We start from the raw sequence: 21,026 nt of genomic DNA on the forward strand, positions 1-21,026 counted from the left end.
GGGTGATACACCCAAATATCTTCAGACCAAACAGCCGCTGTGACAATCAAGAAACCCTGCTGACTGAGTAAACCTGCATCCAGAGCCTCAAAATTCACATTTTTAGACAGGGTGAAGCTGTTGCATTTGAGTTGGTTTGTTTTAGGAGAATTGACTCCTGTGTGTCTGTTCATGTGATATATGTGTATGGTACAGGTATAAGTGTGCTAGTGTATGACTGTACATACATACTCGGAGACCAGAGTGTTATCAGGTGTAGTCTTCTAGACTTTTGTGTTATCAGGTGTAGTCTTCTAGACTTTTCTACCTTATTGCTTTAGAACACAAAGGTTCTGTTCTGAGTGACCTTCCAAGCTAACCAAACATAATCTTGGGGAGAGTTAAGCTATGACCCCTTGCAAATGATCATCTCACATGGGCTGACTAATTTTTCTCTCTCTCACATATACACATGCATACATACATATATACATATATGTACATATGTATATATGTGTACATATATGTATATATATACACTCTAGCCTCCCCCTGCCCCAGGCTACCTGCAGCATTGTCAGGTTGTAGGAAGCAGGTACTCAGGCTAGAGAGCTTGTATGTGTGCATCTGTGCTTGGTGTGTGTGTGTGTGTATGTGTAGTCTATATGCATGCCAGGGACGACAAGAACAGAGCTCCATCTATGCAGCTGCAGGCAGAAGTCTTCACCTCTGTTGGGTATAGGCAAGAGTGCCCACAACCCTCAAGAACCCCAATAAAGGACTTGGTTCCCCAGAGTGAACTTGGGCAGGATCATGCTTCGATTTTTTTGTTGAGACCTTGGAGGGAGAGGTGGACGTTGCTTTACATCTTTTCCTGGGAAGAAATTTTAGCAACTCTTGGCTTAGTCAGCAGGATACAACAAAACCAAAGATGAGTTTGGGAAGAGCGGTAGTGGTGTTCCTGATAGGAGAAATGAGACAAACCGGAGAAGGTTCAGCAGTTACATGAGGACCAAGGAGTGAGACTGTAATAGGGTGAGGCCTCCTGGATAGGGGATGAATGTGGGGCAGTGCCCAGGGTAGCAGTCTTCTACCTGGAGGAACGAAACGCCAGGCCTGCTTGACAGGTGGGGTCTATCGTTGGAAGGGGAGCTGTGGTGAGGACTGTTATAGGTCTGAGACAGACATTAGAACCTCTCAGAATAGCACATGAGGGGATGGAGGTATCAGTGAGCCCAGGAGAGAAAGCTATCCTGCTTAGTCTGAAAAGACAGCTGCCCACAGCTGGGACAGGCTGGATCTTCTGCATGTGTACTGCTTTATCATGGATATCGTCTGTGAACTGATCTTTAGGCTTTAACTTCCAGAGCTCATTAGCACAGGACTTAGCTTTTGATCATTTTTTTTTCCTTTAGAATTCAGGCTGGATATAAATCTTGCTGCATTTGCCTTCAAGGAACCCAGACCTCTTCTTCTGTTGTGCCTTTCTTCTATCTCTCAGCTGCTCCCTCACTCTACACTCTATGATGGCTTACTTCACTCAGATCCTCCAAAGCTCTTCCTACTTCATACAGAGCCTGTCCTGCCAATGGGCTCAGCACAGCGCTAAAGCTGCATGCATGTCTTGAGGTCTCTATGGGCAAAGCGTTCCTTAAGCGTCTGGTGAACAGTGACCTATCAGGCACTGTGAACTGGGCATCGGACACTTCTTTCCTCATACCAAGTTTCCTCAGTGTGCCTGTCCCTCTTCTCTTGTCCTCCAACCCAATATCCATGAGAGCTCCATTGGTGATGACCAGTGTGTCCAATGGGTCATAAAAGCCTGATTCTCCTTGTACTGCCCAGGCTATGCAGCTTGAGCCTCAATTAGATGTATGATTGTATTGCTTGGTTTCTTTCTCTTCTGTAACACTTAGACGGATCCCACCTGCTCCTGTATCCCAAAGCCTCCCAAGTCAGGATGCTTATTTAAAGCCTTTCCTTAATTCCTGAAATTGCAGTACTGAATATTCTCTGGTTACCACAATCTCTCAAAGGAGACCACTGTTAAGGCTGTCATCTAGTTAGGTGTGGTGATGCATGTCTTTCATCTCAGAGCTGAGGAAGAGGAAGGCAAATCTCTGTGAATTTGAGGTCACACTGGTCTACATAGAGACTTCCAGGTGAGCCAGGGCTACAGAGAGACCCTGTCTCAAAACAAAAACAACAGACAAACAAACAACCCTGTGCTCATGCAGGCTCATGGATTTTCCCTTCTTTTGTATCTTTTGTTACTTCCAGGTCACTCTTCCTCATTGTCAACCAAACTTTCTTTTCTGTATTTATTAAAAATGTGAAGCTACTTAAACATTTATTGAAGGCCTCTGGAAGAGGGGGAGGGCAGACACTAACAACTCAGTTCCTGGAATTTGGCATTGGAGGATTTAGGCTTCAAAGGATTCCTTAGGTAGGTGTTCTGTTGCATTCTTTATTGCCCTGGGGCCTGGACCTGACTTAAAATGAAGATGTGATTTTCTGCATAAAAGTTCTGATGCTATTTCTTGAAATTGTATAATTAGAATGTTCTGTTTGAAATTGTAATCTTTTCTGTACTAGAAACAGAAAACCTTCCCTCCTCCCCTCCATGTATAGAAGTGAATCAAGAGCTTAGACTAGAGGCTGGAGAGATGGCTCTGCAGTTAAGAGCACTGACTGTTCTTCCAGAGGTCCTGAGTTCAATTCCCAGCAACCACATGGTAGCTCACAACCATCTGTAATGGGATCTGATGCACTCTTCTGGTGTGTCTGAAGACAGCCACAGTGTACTGATATAAATAAAACAAATAAATCTTAAAAAAAAAAAGAGCTTAGATGAAGTTCCCAAGGATCCAGGAGCTGCTCTGAGCATGCAGTGCTAAGAGTCAGCCGTCCAGTGTGAAACACAAGTTCCTAGCAGGAAGCAAAGCAGACTTCCTCAAGGAGCTAACTGGCTAGAACTTCCATGATTTCGGAAGGTTACATATCCAGAGCCTGGACTTTTTTAGTTCCCTAACAGCCATTCCTCGCCCACGAGTGTCAGACTTAATGTTCTGTGACTAGCACAGAAAAACCTTTTGGAATGTATTAACTGAACAAAACTGTGGTTTCAACCAGCCACAGGGCTAAGAGGGCCATCAGACGGCACCTGAGGCTGTAACTCCTTATTAATGTTCCTGAGACCAATGTGGAAGGAGCTCTGATTTATGACTCTGTTCCTTTACTATAAAAACTTCACGAAGCTGCTACCACACTGGACCATGGAATCAGGATCTGTGTCCCCAGGCCAGGCCCATTCCTATTTGGCTCCAGAATAAACTCTCTCTAACCCGCTTTAAAGTGAGTTATGCTTCTAAGGTATGGACCAGGCAGCATAAAACACAGCTGCACTTACAAGATTCATTCTTAGTTCTTTTTTTTTTTTTTGCCTTTTATATCCCCGATTTCTTTTTTTTTTTATTTGTGGTGGGATTGCATTATCTAGAAGGAGAATCCTAGGTGGCTTGGCTTGTTCCCAAACAGAATTCCCAAGGCTACAGAGACGAAATGGGTTACACATGTTCCTGAAGGCCAGGCCAGCAGAAAGCAGCTGTGATTGTTGGGCAGAGGGAAAGCCACTGCTAGTGCTGGCCTGCTTTCTGTCTCATACTCTTCTCTCCAGCCACCTGCTCATGCTGTAATGGCAGGGTTCTGCAGTTAAAATAGAGCTCCCGAAGCCTGTTAAGCCAAACCAAAGTTTATCCTGGGGAACCAATGAGTTTATTAGGTTTTCAGAGATTGTAGGTGACTCTAAAGCAGTACATTAAGAAGGTCAGCACGCAGCATGGACAACGAGTCCCTCGTGGCTGTGCGTTGTAAATGTTACTTTGGTGGACTTTACCCTACTTAGATCATACAGTTCCCAAATAAAAGACACACACATCTTTTAAGGCATTAGAGCTGGACAGATATCAGGCCTCTATGTTTGTCTATCCCCGATATCACTTGCCATGTTACACCTGGACTGTTCTCACAGCCATGAGCTCACAATCCACTGACCCCACTGCAACTTCTTTCTTCCCAAGCCCCAGATGTGAGGCCCCGCCCATGTCCCGTCTGCCTAGCTACAGGCTGTAGGTATCTTTATTAACCAAGTTTGGATAACTTGGGGGGGCAAGGTCTACACAACAAAAGCTGGTATACATGAGGATCTGCTCGTCTTGGAGCAACCAGATCTTGGGATACAGAATTTAGTATCTGAATACAAGCAGCACCAGACCAAGCTCCTACGGCTGTGTAGGTGGACCCTTTCTCCCTTCCTTCAGCTCTCCCCACCTATACACTCTACCCCCTCCAGAGAACTGGAGGTCATATGCAGTTAGGGCAGAATTGCACGCCACTGGCTGAGAAGAACAACTGGATACTAAGGAATGTCAACAGTTAATAAGCTGAGCTATGGTGACCTTTTCCAAGCTGGCACAGCTGAACTCTTGAAGATGGTGTCTATTTGGCTCACAGAATGGCCTCTAGCCCACCCTCTCATCCACTAGCCTAGGCTAGGTGCCTACTGTGTCACTTTTCTGACAGGCATTACACACTTTGCCAGCCATTAGTATCTGAGCTATCAACTGAATTGAAATCCCATAAATGGTTAAAGCCTATCTATTCCCTTCGCCTCTTTCTCCTCACTTTCTGTGGGAAAAGGGTTCAAACCCACAGGCTTCCATATGCTAAGCAAGTGCTATATCCCTGAGCTATGCCACAGCCCTCATAGCTATTTCCAATTAGCAGAAGCCAGAAAAGAAATACAAAGTTTATTTTTAAAACTTTAAGTTAGCAACTAGAGAGGAGTCTTGCTTAGCTTGATCTTTTCTTCTATGTTTGAAAAGTATCTCATCTTTATTAGGAGTTCCTTGGCTTTTTCAAAGTCACCTGAAATACACAAGAGATAATGAGTCAGGAAACAATAAATCCCAATTCTGACATCTGAGGCAGCCAGAACCAAGGGCCCAAAGGCGAGTGGCTTCACTTGAAGGTGAGTGTGCCCTCCAGAAACATTTGCCAAAGTCTAGATATATTTTTGGCTGCCATTAACTAGGGAAGTAGAAGTGAAACCTACTGGGTGAAAGCCAGGGACACTGTGAAAGATCTTAGCCTCCCCCAGAAAAAACATTATTTCATTAATGTCAGTCAGGTTGAGAAACTCCAACCTAGACAAATAGAACACAGGGTTAAAGCTAAAGTCAAGGTCCTTTGTAGCCAACCCTGAGAATATGAAATATTAAAAATGACCAATAAATAAGAGGGCTGGGGAGATGGCTTGGTGTAATGTGCTCACTGTTCCAGCATGAGGGTGCTGGCTGCACACTAAAGCACCCTGAGTTCAAGGCCCGTCTGGTCTACAGAGTGAGTTCCAGGACAACCAGAGCTACACAGTAAAACTTTGTCTTTTTGGTTTGTTTTGTTTTTTTGAGACAGGGTTTCTCTGTGTCCTGGAACTCACTCTGTAGATCAGGCTGGCCTCGAACTCAGAAATCCGCCTGCCTCTGCTTCCCAAGTGCTGGGATTAAAGGCGTGCGCCACCACTGCCTTTGTCTTTTTAAAGCTCAAACCAAACCAACCAAACAAAAAAGATAAACTAGTATAAAGAAAATTTAGAGAACCCACTAATACGTTTGCTTAAAAGATGTAAGTTATACAGGAGCAGACTTTAGCTGGTCTCCCATACCAGACCACTGTTAAGGTCCCATTCAGGCAAGTGTGGTGGCTCACATCTTTTAAGTCTAGCACTCAGGAGACAGAGGCAGGCAGCCTGGCATACATAGAAAGCCAGCCAGGGCTATATAGACAGAAACCTGTCTCAAAAAACAAACAATAAATCTCAGTACCACCACCACCCAAAACAACGCTAAAACTTAAACCAAACCCCCATGCGCCCTGGGTTTCCCCCTTTTCTGTATCCTTAGTTGCTTCCTGGTCACTCTTCCCCCATTGGTGCCTATGATTTCATTTTATACAAGATAATTTATTAGAAAAGTGAATTATTTTAACATTTACTGAACGGAAGGTGTTTGTATGAACTCTCTACCCCTAAGAGAAAGCCACAGTGATGGTTGAAAACTTGTAACTTGGCCTGGAGAGATGCCTCAGTAGTTAAGAGCATCAACTGCTCTTCCAGAGGTCCTGAGTTCAATTCCCAGCAACCAAATGGTGGCTCACAACCATCTGTAATGGAATCTGGTGTGTCTGAAAATAGCTACAGTGTACTCATATACATAAAATAAATAAATAAATCTTTAAAAAAAAAAAAAGTAACTCCTGTTCAATCCAGGGCACCAGGTACACATGCAGTACACATACATACACACAGGCGAAACACACACACACACACACACACACACACACACACACGTATATATGTATATATAAATATATATATATAAATAAAAATAATTAAATGAAGAAAAAAAATAAAATTAATAAGCCAAGTCTAAATGGCACACACTTGCTGCTGAGTCTGACAACCAGGGAGGACTTCATGGTGGGGGAAGAGAGCTGACTGTGGAAAGCTGTCCTCCGATCTCTTCATGATGTTCACACACCCACCCACCCACCCACACCCACACACTAAATAAATATAGTTTTAAAAAGAGATGAAAATACCTTGTTCAAAAGCTCTATTTATATTGTCGGTAAATTCTTTCTGTTTAGCTAAAAGAGAAAAATAATTATTTTAATTTTTCTATCTAAATAAACCTACAATTGTAATAAATACATAGGCTTGTTATATGAAGACAGCACTTTGTGACCATGCTGCTCTATACAGAGGAAGGACCTGGGTTCAAGGTGTTATGACCTTTGCCTTTCTGTGGTGCTGAGGACTGTGTGAAAGCTCTACTATGGAGCTACGCTCTCCGCCTCTGCAGCCTTTTGACACAGGGCTTCATTGTGTTGGCCAGGCTAGTCTTTTTTTTTTTTTTTTGTTTTTCAAGACAGGGTTTCTCTGTGTAGCTCTGGATCTCACTCTGTAAACTAGGTTGGCCTCGAACTCAGAAATACACCTGCCTCTGCCTCCCAAGTGCTGGGATTAAAGGTGTGTACCACTATTGCTTGGCTCCAGGCTGGTCTTGAACTCACTATCCTCCTCCTGCCCCTCTCTCGACTGGTGGTATTATAGGCAGGTGCCATCATGCCTGTCTAGCAGCTATTGTTAAATGTAGCACTGACAGGCCCTGTGTACATTTTCACCCATGGAAGGTCTGCGGGGAGGGGGATGAAGGGAGAGAGAGAGCCATAGTCTGGATAAATCTCCCTCAATGATCCTGATGTAGAAAGCTTGGCTGGTGACCTGGGTTGCCAAAAGTTGAGGGGGAGCCTAGTGGGAGGGGCTTAGTACATTAGAGGCAGGTCCTGGAGAGGAATCCTGGGACCTAGGCTCTTGTTTCTCTCCTGCCATATCCCCAGGAGCAACTGGGACAACCATGGACTGAACTCGTAAAACTGTGAGTCAAAGGAAAGCTTTTCACTTCCAGTCCTTTCTTAACTCGAGGGAAAGAGAATTAACACAGGTGTTAAGGGTGAGCTCTGCCTTTCTCTACCAGGCAGTCTTCCATACTAGAATCATGCCATTTATTGCCATTAATTACCAAGTGTTTAGGAAAGCACTTGTAACACAGATAGTCAACCAGGAAAATGAAAACATTTCCATTACATCACATCATAGAAGAGAAAGCGCCAAGGGCAATACAGGTATGGAGACCTCACTTCTCCATGGTTGCTCATTATAAAATGAGTGTTTAACAAATACGCAAAGATGACAGTTACAAAGATATAACTATCACTGCTTACTTTTCTCTACTAGCATTTGTAGTCAGGGTAAAGATCACCCTTGTGCTGGCTACTTTTATGTCCACTTGATGCAAGTTAGAGTCATCTGAGAGGAGGAAATCTCCACTGGGCTATAGGCAAGCCTGCAGGACATTTTCTTTTTTTTAATGATTTATTTTTGTTTATGTGTATTGGTGTCTTACCTGGATGTACGTATGCCTGTGTGATCTCTGGAGGTAGAGTTACAGACAGTTGTGAACTGCCACGTGGGTATTGGGAATTGAACCCAAGTGTTCTGAAAGAGCCACTAGTGCTCTTAAGTGTGAAGCCATCTCTCCAGAGTATTTTTGTAATTAGTGATGGATGGGGGGGGACACAGCCCACTGTGGGTGGCATCCCCTAGGCAGGTGGGTCTAGAAAGAGAGCTCCAAGCTGAGCAAGCCAGTAAGCAGCATTCCCACGAGGCTCCTGCCCTGACATCCTCCAGTGATGAACTGTTACTGGGAAATCTAAGTGTAAGTATTTATTTCAATAAACCATTTTCTCTCCAGGTTGCTTTTGATCATGGTGTTTTATCACAGCAATAGAAACCACAACTAAAGCTGGGAAGTGGTGGTACACGCCTTTTATCCCAGCACTAGGGAGGCAGAGGCAGGTGGATTTCTGAGTCTGAAGCCAGCTAAGTCTATAGAGCAAGTTCCAGGCCAGCCAGGGCTATACAAACCACGACTCCCCGCCCCCAAAAGAAATACAAAACAAAAATCTAACTTGAGTTTTTGGCCTGCTGTTCTGCTCTATAATTTGTGTGTGTGTGTGTGTGTGTAGGTACACATGTGCGTGTGTGTGTTTATGTCTGTCTGTAAGTGTTGTCAAGGCCAGAAGTCATTTGTGTGTTATTCCTCAGGCACCACCCACCCTTTTTTTTTTTTTTGGTTTTTCGAGACAGGGTTTCTCAGTGTAGCCCTGGCTGTCCTAGAACTCACTCTGTAGACCAGGCTGGCCTCGAACTCAGAAATCCGCCTGCCTCTGCCTCCCAAGTGCTGGGACTAAAGGCGTGCGCCACCACCACCCGGCCACCTTTTTTTTTTTTTAAATGACATTAATTACTTAGAACGAGAGAGTACGTGTTTGTGTGTGTGGATGGTGTGTGTAACAGCACCTGTGTGGAAGTCAGAGACAACATGTGGAACTGTAGGGACTGAACGCAAGTGCTCCTGGTTGTGCACAAGCACACATGTACATAAACACCTTATGACCCCAGGCTTGCCCTGTGGCTTCTGTGTGTCAGCCTCCACACACCTTTGGGCCAGTTCTGTGAAATCACTAGACCTATCCCCTGCAGGTTTTCTAGAGACCCTTGACTGATACACCATGGAATGAAAAGGAAACTGTACAGGTGAGGTCAGAGGGTCAGGGTTCCAGCGCTTGCTCTGCTGTAGGGAACTCATTTCCCTCCCTAGAGATAACACAGCATCTAAAAATACCCCAGGTAGAAGCAACTGTTGCAATACTTGGAGTATCACTACACTCTTGGTTAAATCTATCTTCCAAAGACAATGAAAGCCAACAAGTGTGTGTCTGTCTTTCTTTCTAAGATTTTTCTATTTATTTTATGTATGTGAGTATACTGTCACTCTCTTCAGACACACCAGAAGAGGGATCAGATCCCATTATAGATGATTTTGAGTCACAAGCTGGGAATTGAACTCAGGATCTCTGGAAGAAGAGCTAGTTCTCTTAACTGCTGAGCCATCTCTCTAGCTCCCCCAATAATTGTCTTCCTTTTCATTTCCCCTCTTATGTGGAAATGTCCTGGTTGGGGAAATAAAGCATATTTGTTAGCATTTTATCCTTTACCTCTGACAGAGGCTTCTATCTCTTCCATAGCGACCTCACTTTGGGCGTCCGCGAGTCTTTCATTGATTTCCATGATCTCCACAAGGAACTGACTGTCTGTTTTATAATCTGTCCCTTCAGGAATTTCTATTCCTTGGAGCTTTAGCTATTGGGGAGGAGAACAAGGAAAAGGAGTTTGGTTAGGAAACACTCCGCAATAAGTAAATTCTGCTCACTCCTTCAGAGTACACTGGCACTCACGGGGGAAACCTTGAGGATCAGGTGAGATGGAGCCCAGAGCCTAGTACATGCTAAGTAAGCACTGTGCCACAGAGTCACATGTCGAGCCTGGGAAACTTGAGCTGTCCTAGTAATAGTGAGTGCTGGTACAGGACCTCACTCTGCCACCTGCAGCTGGGCCCCGGATAGACACACCTCTCCTCAGACGTTAAATGAATGTTTATAAACTTTCTCTTCAGTTCTAAAACCATCTAGATGTTCTTGCAAAAAAAGACTCCCAAGTACTCTTATCATCAAATGTACTGAAAATAGTTAAAGCACTGCAATCAGGGGGGACGTTAGGATATGCAAAAGGATCTAGGTCTGGTGGTAAGGCTGCATCCCAAAGCATCCCAAGTTACTCGGGAGGCCAAGGCAGGAGGATCATACATGTCAAGTCCAGCCTGGGCCGCTGAGCGAGACAGGTTCAAAAAGTAACAAGGCAGCTGGGGATATCATTGAGTGGATTCAAAACCTAGTACCATCAAAGCAAAAACAAAAACAAACAAACGCAAAGAAAACCCCATAATGATCAAGCATAAGCCATAGCTCAATTCAGAGTGTGTCTTTAGCATGGGGCTCTAGGTTCAATACCCAGTATTGAAAAACAAAAATTAGGAAGGAGCTGGATGTGGGTATGGTGAAGCAAGAGAACTGATAACCTGGAGCCAGCCTGGGCTACAACCAGTGAGGTTTTCTTTCAAAGGAAACACAAACAAGCAAGGTGGATTTACGAAGAACACTAATTATACTCGGATAATTAGTGTTCTCTTCTTTCCTGTAGTACTTTTTTGAGGTAAATATCATTAGCTTCCTGGAGCAGGCCAGGTCTCATACAGAGGGGTCCCAGACAGATGGGTTGGGAAATCACCTTACAAGATATAGTCCTCTGGTCAGGGGAGCCTGAAGAGTCTTATAGGCATCATTCACCAGGGTGGAATGCTTCTCCGAGAAGTGCTTTTCAGTCTGTTCATAGAGTTAAAAACAGTTTCGTTATCACAAGAGCCAGTCAAGCTGGTGTGCATTCCGTTATCTGGGAAGCCGGACAAAAGCTAGGAGGAAATGACATCTCGGGAGCCTGGCTGTCTAGGGGCACGCTGCCACAGGGTGGAGCTGGTAGGCTAACTCTTTCCCAGAGCAACAGAGCTACCCACCCAGTTGTGCGCACACATGGGGAATATTATAGGGGGGTGTGTGTTCAGTAAATACCTGAGACTTTTGGCTGAAGAAATCTGGGTGGACAAGACGCTGTAGCTGCTGGTACCTGTGCTGAAGTTTTGTGATGTCAACCCTGAAGGATCGGTTGCTGGAAGGAAACCAGATGTTATTCATGCAACCAAAGAGTAGTTACAGCTCTTTACTAGGGTCTGGTTCTGCTCTTGGGGAGGATGCAATAAACAGGAAAACAAAGGTTATTTTTAAGATGTGGTAGCTGCAATGAAGGAAAACAGAACAGGTTTGGAAGCAGTGGTATAGGTATGACATTAGAGAGGAGATCCAAAAGAGCAAAGTATGAAAGGGACATGAGTGGAGACACACTAAGGGATAAAGTTAGTGGAATGCATTGTAAGCTTTTGGTGACTGAGGGTCTCTGGCATGTTGGGCAAGGATTTTAGCACCAAGCCACTCCCTTCTCTCCTCCCCACTACCAGACCTCTCTTTACTTTTTGAGACAGACTTTCTTAACTAAAGTACCCTAGTTGACTTTGAAGTCACTCTATGTATAGCCCAGGCATGCCTTGATTTGCAATAGATCTACTTTAGCCTTTCTCATAGGTGGGATTACAGGTCTGTCACCGGTCTAGAGACTTGGCATTATAAAATGTGTGTGTATGTGTGAGAGAGTGAGATCGACTTGTGGGCTCCAAGCTGGCTTTAAACTTGCCAAGTTTACCAGCTTAACAACAACAACTAAAAGATATTGGTGTTGCTCAAATCACCCAAGGCTGAAAATTTTGATCCTCCTCCTTCAGCTTCCTGAATAGTTGGAATTATAGGTAGAGACGACTACAGGGCCATTCATACCTAGAAGCAGGTCTTTTTAAAGCATAGTCCTGGGATTTGAACCCAGGCCTTTGCTCATGCAAGGATGTGTTGTATCACCACGATAAAGTGGGGATTCAGCACTCCGTTCTTCTCAGGGAGTGATTCAGAGTGAGTCTGTGTAGTCTGCTACTGTGCAGCCCAGACTGTAGGATGCAAACTGAATTCTCCATCTTCTTCCTTTGCCTGGAAGTTGGGATTGCAGGTGTGCACAACCATAGCAAGCCCTCCCATTTTACTTTAATCTTTAGTTCAACTCTGCTCACACTTCTGTACCCCTCCAATCTCTAGAAAAAAAAGGCAGGGGGAGGGGCTGGAGAGATGGCTCATCAATTAAGAGCACTGACTGCTCTTCCAGAGGTCCTGAGTACAATTTCCAGCAACCACATGGTGGCTCACAACCATCTGAAATGTGATCTGATGTCCTCTTCTGGTAACTGAAGACAGCAACAGTGTACTCATATACATAAAACAAATCTTTTTTTTTTTTTTCTAGACAGGGTTTCTCTGTGTAGCCCTGGCTGTCCTGGAACTCACTCTGTAGTCTAGTCTGGCCTCCAACTCAGAAAATTGCCTGCTTCTGCCTCCCAAGTGCTGGGATTAAAGGCTTGCACCACCACTGCCCAGCTGGGCTCCCACTTTTGATCCTTCTCCTTCAGCTTCCTGAATGCTGGGATTTTAGACATAGGCTACCACACTTGGTTTGTTTTGTTCTTAATTGCTTTTGGTTTTTGAAATCTACTCTCATACAGCCCAGAATCTCATCAAACTCGCTGTATAGCTCACAGGGATAACACCAACACACCTGGCTTGTTTTGTTTTTTATTTTCTTCGTTAAATAAGTAATTTATTTGAGATGAGATGTTCTCTATTTGTGTGGTTGGCCTCCAACTCGGGAATCCTCCTTGTATGCTTTTAATTTCGGCATTGTGGAGGCAGAGGGGAGTGGAAGTCTTGAGTTGCAGGCCAGGTGGAAACAAAGTTTTTGTTTATGTTTTTTTTTTTTTTAAACTTTCCCCAGTTCTGCTCCTGGAAGTTTAGCCTATGGATTTCCCCCTTTCCAGAAGTCTTACGCTATACTGTAAACTTGTCCCTGTTTCCATTTGTTGTTTGTTGATGTTTAAAAACAAGGCCCTTGTATTGGAGGATAGTCTTGAATTCCTGAACCTGTGTTTTCCACTTCTCAAGTGCTTAGATCCCAGGCATCTTATCTACAACTTCACTCCTGTTTAACCTCGTCTCCGCCCTTATCTTGTCTGAAATCTGTGACTTTATTTCCTCTCCCTTTCAGGAAGACTCCTAAAATCCCACTAGATACTGTATTACACCTACGGCCTATATACACTTATCCATCTTTTTAGTTGTTTTGAATCAGTCTCGGCAAACTGCCTAAGCTGGCCTTGAATTGTGGTTCTGCCTTAGTTCTCCCAGCTGGCTGGAAATTACAGGCCCGCGGACGCCGCCCCAAGCCTTGATCGCCATGCCAGGGTTACGAAGCCTGCCTGAGTCGCCCTCCCGTCACAACGCGCCGCCCGTACCAGTTCATGAGGCTGAAGAAGTCCCGAGTGGGGTCAGGAGGCTGCAGCGCGCGGCAGTGTGCGCAGAAGAACTCATCCCCACACCCGGCTCCCCTCGAGCGGCCGCAGTTCCAGCACTGCGGCGCAAAGCTCTTCCCCGCGGCAGCATTGCTGCTCGACAGTCTCCTTCCTAGGAATCCTGCCAGCCGCACCTCCCACAAACACAGCAGGGTACGGGCCCCACAGCCCCACATCCGGACGGCCGCCTGCTGGCCTGGGTCGCCAGACCCCGAGGGAAAGGAGGAAAGAGCGGCTCGCTGCTGATTGGTTAGGGAGCCGAGGAGGCGGGACCAGCCGCGGAAAACCAAGACGCCGAGTCCCGTTCCGCATGGTAAACTACAACTCCCAGCAAGCCTTGAGGCTAAGCGCGGCAGTCATCTTCGAGCTTTCTTATTGGTCCTGCCGCGGAGGAAGGCGTTTTGATTGGCTGAAAGAGGAGTTTGTATCGTTGTGTTTAGCGCCACACCACTGGCCGAGGTCGTGCAGAGTTTGTGGTTCCTGGTGGTCTCACGCGGTGAGTCATAAGTGAGAAACTTCTTTTTGAGTGTTTGAGGATTCGAATACCGTTCTCATGTTTCTTGTGCAAATGGGCCCTCTGCAGCTTCCGCTTTGTCTACCTACTTGTGCGAGTGACGGGGCGCTGTGCATAGCCAACTCTTCCTTTTTATCTGCCCTTGGGGGCGGGGGAAGTTCACTTTCCTTGTTACTTGCGAGCTGAAACAGGTCTGGGCACATAGGAAGGCACAACACTGGGCTGTTCGTTGCCAGAGAGAAGTATTTTTCATAACGAACATTATAAATGTTCATGCCAGCTCCTAGATCGCTTTTTCCCAAATACCTACTGAGAACCCAATCTTCGCTGTTGGGCTCTGCAGGAACTGAAGAGGGTACAGTCAGCATACTCAGCATGCGTGTGGGGTAGGATGGCAAGGAATGGATAGGAGACAACCAAGCCATTCTCAGCTTCGGTACGTGAAGGAAGATGGGTAATGCTTTGTAAGTGGCCTCTGGAATTCTATTCATAATCCTGGGATTTTGCTGTGGTCACTTTTTTTTTTTTCCTATTTTTTCGAGATAGGGTTTCTCTGTGTAGCCCTGGCTGTCCTGGAACTCACTCTGTAGACCAGGCTGGCCTCGAACTCAGAAATCCCCCTGTCTCTGCCTCCTAAGTGCTGGGATTAAAGGCGTGCGCCACCACAGCCCGGCATTTTTTAAACTCATGAATGGGCCTCCTTTTCTTTTTGAGGTGGTCATAATGTTCCTTTAAACTTATTTATTTAAAAAAAAAAAATCACGTGTCTTAAGTCTGTGCAGTGTGCACAGGGGCCAGTAGAGGGCATTGTATCCCCCAAGGGCTGGAATTACAGGTGTTTGTGATCTTTTGGATGTGGGTCCTGGGAACTGTACTCTTAACTCTTACCTGTCTTCATTTTGTATGTTTGACGATACTGGGAATGGGATCCAGTACTTTGTACTTAGCATCTGTTGGGGAAGTGGCGAACCCTTTACCAGTGAGTTACAGCCACATACCTAATTCTGGGTAAAGACTTACTTTACTTTTAATTATGTTATGTGTGTGGGAATGTACACATGTGAGCTCTGGAGGTTGCAGAGGCCAAGATCCACTGGCGTTGGGGTTAGAAGCAACACTGAGCTGCCAACTTGGTGCTGGGAACTTACCGAACTTGGGCTCTTCACTCTCGAGTCTCGAGCCTTGTTCCTTATTGTTGGACTTCTTGTTTTCGAGGTTGGATATGAAGAGTCATCAGTCCCATGGCAGCAGCTCCTCAAAGGCTCATGACAGTGCTTCCTGTTCGCAGTCCCAAGGTGGCTTCAGCCAGTCCCAAGGCACTTTCTCTCAGCTGTCTGACCTCTCACAGTATCAAGGTACATCCAGTTCCTCTACCAGCACAGTGCCATCCTCCAGCCAGTCCTCGCACTCCAGTTCTGGGACACTGAGCTCCTTGGAGACAGTGTCTACCCAGGAACTCTGTTCTATTCCTGAGGACCAAGAACCTGAAGAGCCTGGTCCTGCCCCTTGGGCTCGGCTATGGGCTCTTCAGGATGGATTCTCCAATCTAGGTAAGACACTTTGGTATATAATATAATGTGCTGTTCAGAGAAACACTTAGGTTCAGAGAAGGCGGTTAGATTGTTGCAGCAGAACTCTCACGGCCCCTGTAATAGGCTGTGGTGGAGTGTATCTCCTCCTGGTGGCCTTCTTCATACTGAGGATCAGATTTAGGCCGTAGGCATGGTAGAGAGCTCTTACATTGAGCTATATCCAAGGTCCTGTCCCTGAACCTTATTTTTATTTTCAAATAGAATCTTGCTAAATTTCACAGGCTGGCCTCAAATTTTTCTTTTTCTTCAGAAAAAAAGTCTTGAACTCACTATGTTGCTCAGCCTGGCTGTGAACTCTTGATCTTCCTGCCTCTATTTTCCAAGTGCTGGGTTTATAGGCACACATTACCAGGCTGTACTTGTTTGTTCATGAGACAAGGAATTCTGCAGCCCAGGTAGGCTCAGAACTCACGATGTAGTTCCTTCTGGCCTTGAACTTGCATTGATCTTGTCTCAGTTGAGATTACAGATACCAACCATATGTAGTTCAGATTTATTCATTTGGATGTGGAGATCCAGCTTATTCTGAAATCGTGTGCGCGCACGCGCGCGCGCGCACACACACACACACATACACACATATATATACATATACATATGTATGGCTTACATGCTGTGGTATGCGTATACATATGTATACGCATGTATATATGTATATGTATACTCATACCATATATGTATATGTATATATTCACGTATATATATGTACGTATATATACATACCATATATATGTATGTATACATATATATACATATATATGGCTTACATGCTGTGGTCCAGCTAATTCAACATTCAACAATGACTACCCATGGGAGGTCTAAGAATTCAGTAGTTGTTTCGTCCACAAGACAGGATGTCTTATTTGGTCTAGAATCCTGTAGAAGTAGGCTCTAATGCCACTGAATGAATGAACTTGCCTGTAAGAGCGAGATCAAGCTAGCAAAAAGAAAACAAGCCTCCCTCTTCCATGTCCTTTATATAGGCTGCCAGCAAAAGGTGTGGTCCAGCTTAAAGGTGGATCTTACCACCTTAAAAGATCTGGATTAGCCCAGATGTGGTAGTATCAGGAAACAGGCAAAGTGAGCTCTGAGTTTGAGGCCCGGAAGTTCCAGGATTGCCAGGGCTACAGAGAGAAACTCTGTCTCAAAACAAAACAAAACAAAATACCCCAAACCAGGACACGGAATTATTAAATTAGTTTATACAATATAGTCTGGATCATCCATTAATCGGTCTCTTCATGTTGGAGAGACTTAAAATCTAGTTGCTGCTCAGTCTATAAGACTAGATGTCTCAGCGGTGCCAAGTTGGCACTGACAGCCTGGAGGCTTCCTAGAGAGCTGCTGATCTTCACTCTGTATTGAAAAGCAGCAGCAAAAGACAATAGCTGAAATAATGGCTTAGATGCACTTACCTCAAGAAGCGAAGGCAAGCAAGCAAGTAAGCAACACTTTCTCCCTTGGGCCTTTCTGTCTTGGCTCCTAGAAGGTGACACCCACTCTGTTGTAAAGTTTCTTCCCTCCAGTTCGTACTTAACAGATCCACCCAGAGGTCTGTCTCTTAGTTGTTTTCAGATTCAGTTGGTGACAGTCAAGGTTAACCATCACAGTAGTTGTTTTTCCATGTTCCCAGGCTGGCTCATCATATTCTTTATCTCACCTTCTGAATGCAAAGGTTGTAGATAAGGTAGTGTACCCTGTAGCGTGTAGTTTCTACTATCCTGCTTTAATCTCCAGGTGGACTGCACTACATTGCCCTGGTTCCCTTGGATCCATGGATGAAAGACACACACACACACACACACACACACACACACACACACACACACACCCCACACACACATGCATTAGCTTATTTTGTAATATGCTTTTTAGCTCAATGGTTGGACACTTCTAAGCCTCCCGCTGCTCCTCCAGTACTCCTGGCTAAACACCGCTTAATCTGCCCTCAAGTTCGTTGACTGGTTACTGTCTCCTTATTCAGCACCTCAGTTTCTAATCTCCTGCCTGCTACCCCAGGTCCAGTCAGGGAAGTGGCCAATGGCTACTCCACCGGAGATCTCACATTGCTGGTGGCTCTCTTTCCCTCCAAAGCACAGTGAATTTTTCTTCTGCCTGCATCTCTTAGCCTATCTGCAGGAACCAGGGAGTCCCTCCTCTTCAGCCCAGTCATTGGGACTAGCATCTTTTTTTTTTTGTTTGTTTTTGTTTTTGTTTTTTGAGACAGGGTTTCTCTGTATAGTCCTGGCTGTCCTGGAACTCACTCTGTAGACCAGGCTGGCCTCAAACTCAGAAATCCACCTGCCTCTGCCTCCCAAGTGCTGGGATTAAAGGCGTGCGCCACCACTGCCCAGTGGCCACTAGCATCTTTATTGCTTGATCAAGAACCAATTGGGGAACAGGACTTTCAGAGTTCACATGCAGATTCCAGATCAATCATCAGAACCGTGCCCTTCAGTACCAATGAAGCAAGAATGATCAGTTAATAGCCATGCTGTCTTCAATCTATGAATGTAGGGTGTCTTCCCAGAAGTCAACCTTTAGTTTCTTTGTATAGTGTCTTGTACATTTCGATATACAAGTCTTAATCTCTTTTTGGGTTTGTTTTGTTTTATGATAGATACCCATCTACTTGCTGTGTAGATAAGACTCTCTGTGAACTCCTGAACCTCCTGCCTCTACCTCTTTTTTTTTTTTCTCGAGACAGGGTTTCTCTGTGTAGCCCTAGCTGTCTTGGAACTCACTCTGTAGACCAGGCTGGCCTCGAACTCAGAAATCTGCCTGCCTCTGCCTCCCCAGTGCTGGGATTAAAGGCGCATGCCACTACTGCCTGGTCTGCCTCTACTTCTTTAACACTACAGCTGACTCTGTTTATTTAGAGGACAGAGCCTTAAGTTTTAGCCTGGCCCAGCTTGAAACTCACTAAGTAGACTGTTCTAGCCTTGAACTCAGAGCGTTTCTGTCTTGGGCTCCTGAATGCTGGGTTATAGGTGAGGACTGCTTTGATCATTTTTGAATCTGTATTTATTTATTTATTTTTTTTTTTGGTTTTTCAAGACAGGGTTTTTCTGTGTAGCCCAGGCTGTCCTGGAACTCACTCTGTAGACTAGGCTGGGCTCGAACTCAGAAATCCGCCTGCCTCTGCCTCCCAAGTGCTGGGATTCAAAGTTGAATCTGTATTTATAAAGGATGTTGGTTGGTAGCTTTCTTGTGTTGCCTTTGTCTCTGTTACTAAGGTTTAATAGGCGTCAGAGTGAATTGAAAAGTTTCCTTTTTTCTTTCCTTCTTTGCCTTCTCTCCTCTTCCCTTCTTTCTTTGATTTCTGTTCTTAAAGCAAATCTCTTGTCTTTATTTCTTTTTGTTTTCTTGAGTGTTTCATGGCGCCTATACTGACCTCAAACTGTGCGTGTAGCCAAGGATGACTTTGAACTTGTCTTTTTGCTAATGCCTTCATGCCAAGGTTACTGGTATGTACCACCATTCCTGGCTGTGGTTCTGCACACCCCCCCATCCTCCTCTTTTTTTGAGACAGTCTTTCTGCACGACCCTGGTTGTCCTGGAAGTCACTATGTACACCAGGCTGGCCTTGAATTCACAGAAATCTGCATGCATCTGCCTCCCAGTGCTGGGATTAAAGGTTTGTACTACCACCAACCTGCCTCGAGCTATACTGTCGAATAAGGTATTCACAGCTGTCCTCATGGACTTCTACTTATTATATGTAAGTACACTGTAGCTGTCTTCAGATGCACCAGAAGAGGGTGTCAGATCTCATTACGGACCTCTGGAATAGCAGTCAGTGCTCTTAACCGCTGAGCCATCTCTCCAGCTCCCCCTCATGGACTTCTAATGGGGATGTTCTAATGGGGAAAATCAGGAAGCCAGTTTACAGAGAAGAAGAATAAGGGGTCATTTTGTAGAGTGACTGAGTCTGACCTTATTGTGATAATCAATGAGATGTAAATGGAAGATGGAAATCCAAACTCATCTTTGGCTAATACTTGACTCTAAACATAAAAGGAGAGAGATGAGCCACTCATGTAGTTTGAAGAATTGTGTGACACTGTTCCTGGGGAGAAGTGAATAGAGATGTCTGCTCACCCCAGGTAGGGAACTATGATGGTTTGTATGTGCTTGGCCTAGGGAGTGGCACTAATAGAAGGTGTGGTCTTGTTGGAGAAGGTCTGGCCTTGTTGGAGTAGGTGTGGCCTTGTTGGAGTAGGCGTGGTCTTGTTGGAGTAGGTGTGGTCTTGTTGGAGTAGGTGTGGTCTTGTTGGAGTAGGTGTGGCCTTGTTGGAGTAGGCGTGGCCTTGTTGGAGTAGGCGTGGCCTTGTTGGAGTAGGCGTGGTCTTGTTGGAGTAGGTGTGGCCTTGTTGGAGTAGGCGTGGTCTTGTTGGAGTAGGTCTGGCCTTGTTGGAGTAGGTGTGGTCTTGTTGGAGAAGGTCTGGCCTTGTTGGAGTAGGTGTGCCACTGTGGACGGGGGCTTTGAGACCCTCACCCTAGCTGCCTGGAAGCCAGTCTCCTCCTAGCAGCCTTTAGATGAAGATGTAAAACTCTCAGTTTTGCCTGCACCATGCCTGCCTGGATGTTGTTTAGATGATAATGGACTGAACCTCTGAACCTGTAAGCCAGCCCCAATTAAATGTTGTTCTTATGAGAGTTGCCTTGGTCATGATGTTCGCAGCAGTAAAACCCTGACTAAGCCAGGAGCTGATGACAGAACAGAGTACACATAGCACTGAAGTCCACCTTGATGACTGATGAGCTCCATTGGAGTTACTTACAGGAGCAAGTGATGACTCAAAGACAGCTGCATCGCCAAAGCTCACCCCATCATGAGTGACAGATCACAGAGTTGGGGAGTCGGACCACACTGCACAGCCTGCAGGCAGCTCACCAGGCTGGAAGTTGCCCTATCCCCATGGACCAGTTGGTCAGAGCCTCATCCAGGCAGCTCTTCTGGTGTTCGTTTCTTCTAGGCAGCTGGTCTAGGCTGGTCTCTGCTTTTTGCAGGCAGCGTGGCTAGTCTGTGTGTTGTCTTTGCCGCTTGTTTTGTTATCTAAGTGACTTGCATCAGTCTTTACTGCTTATGTTCTGCTGGGGAGGGTAGACAGTGAATCTGGTCAAAAGCTATTTTTTGTTTATTTTTTTGTCTTAAGGAGCCTGCCTGCAGGATGGAGTCATCGCATCTCCCCTTTAGAACAACTTACTGTTTCACCCTCTCATATATGTATATGTATATGTATGTTTATATTATATTTATATTTAGATGTGTGTATGTGTGTGTATATATACATACATATATATGTATGTGTGTATATATGTATGTATGTATGTATATATATCCTTCCTTTTTTTTTTTTTCAA

The 21,026-nt window shown here is 45.2% G+C and overlaps 2 protein-coding genes across 7 annotated transcripts in view; one reads left to right on the forward strand and one right to left on the reverse strand.

Moving 5' to 3' along the window:
• Positions 1 to 3,734: 3,734 nt before the first annotated feature.
• Positions 3,735 to 13,796, reverse strand: Hscb (HscB mitochondrial iron-sulfur cluster cochaperone). Of its 3 annotated transcripts, none has more exons than XR_004109449.1 (6): positions 13,497 to 13,796; positions 11,125 to 11,221; positions 10,787 to 10,881; positions 9,658 to 9,802; positions 6,637 to 6,684; positions 3,735 to 4,905 (listed from the first exon to the last, which is right to left on the reverse strand). XR_004109449.1 is itself a non-coding variant. In XM_031337373.1 (6 exons), the coding sequence occupies exons 1-6, from the start codon at positions 13,727 to 13,729 to the stop codon at positions 4,814 to 4,816; spliced, it is 705 nt and encodes a 234-aa protein (XP_031193233.1). In that variant the 5' UTR covers positions 13,730 to 13,796; the 3' UTR covers positions 3,737 to 4,813. The 3 variants fall into 3 exon arrangements, 2 of the variants coding, with proteins under 2 accessions (XP_031193233.1, XP_031193234.1); XM_031337373.1 differs by having other exon boundaries at positions 3,737 to 4,905; positions 10,792 to 10,881; XM_031337374.1 differs by lacking the exon at positions 6,637 to 6,684 and having other exon boundaries at positions 3,737 to 4,905; positions 10,792 to 10,881.
• Positions 13,797 to 13,963: 167 nt separating this feature from the next.
• Positions 13,964 to 21,026, forward strand: part of Chek2 (checkpoint kinase 2) — a 34,303-nt gene continuing 27,240 nt past the window's right edge. Inside the window, exons 1-2 of one of the 4 annotated variants that reach the window (XM_031337376.1) lie at positions 13,964 to 14,049; positions 15,283 to 15,617. In XM_031337376.1, the coding sequence (XP_031193236.1) occupies positions 15,290 to 15,617 (328 nt within the window). In that variant the 5' untranslated portion in view covers positions 13,964 to 14,049; positions 15,283 to 15,289. Of the gene's footprint in view, positions 14,050 to 14,133; positions 14,504 to 15,282; positions 15,618 to 21,026 lie in introns of those variants that run through there. The other 3 variants (XR_004109452.1, XM_031337375.1, XM_031337377.1) reach the window with 3 other exon arrangements.

The sequence above is a fragment of the Mastomys coucha genome, unplaced genomic scaffold, assembly GCF_008632895.1.
Source record: "Mastomys coucha isolate ucsf_1 unplaced genomic scaffold, UCSF_Mcou_1 pScaffold22, whole genome shotgun sequence".
Taxonomy (NCBI): Eukaryota; Metazoa; Chordata; class Mammalia; order Rodentia; family Muridae; genus Mastomys; species Mastomys coucha.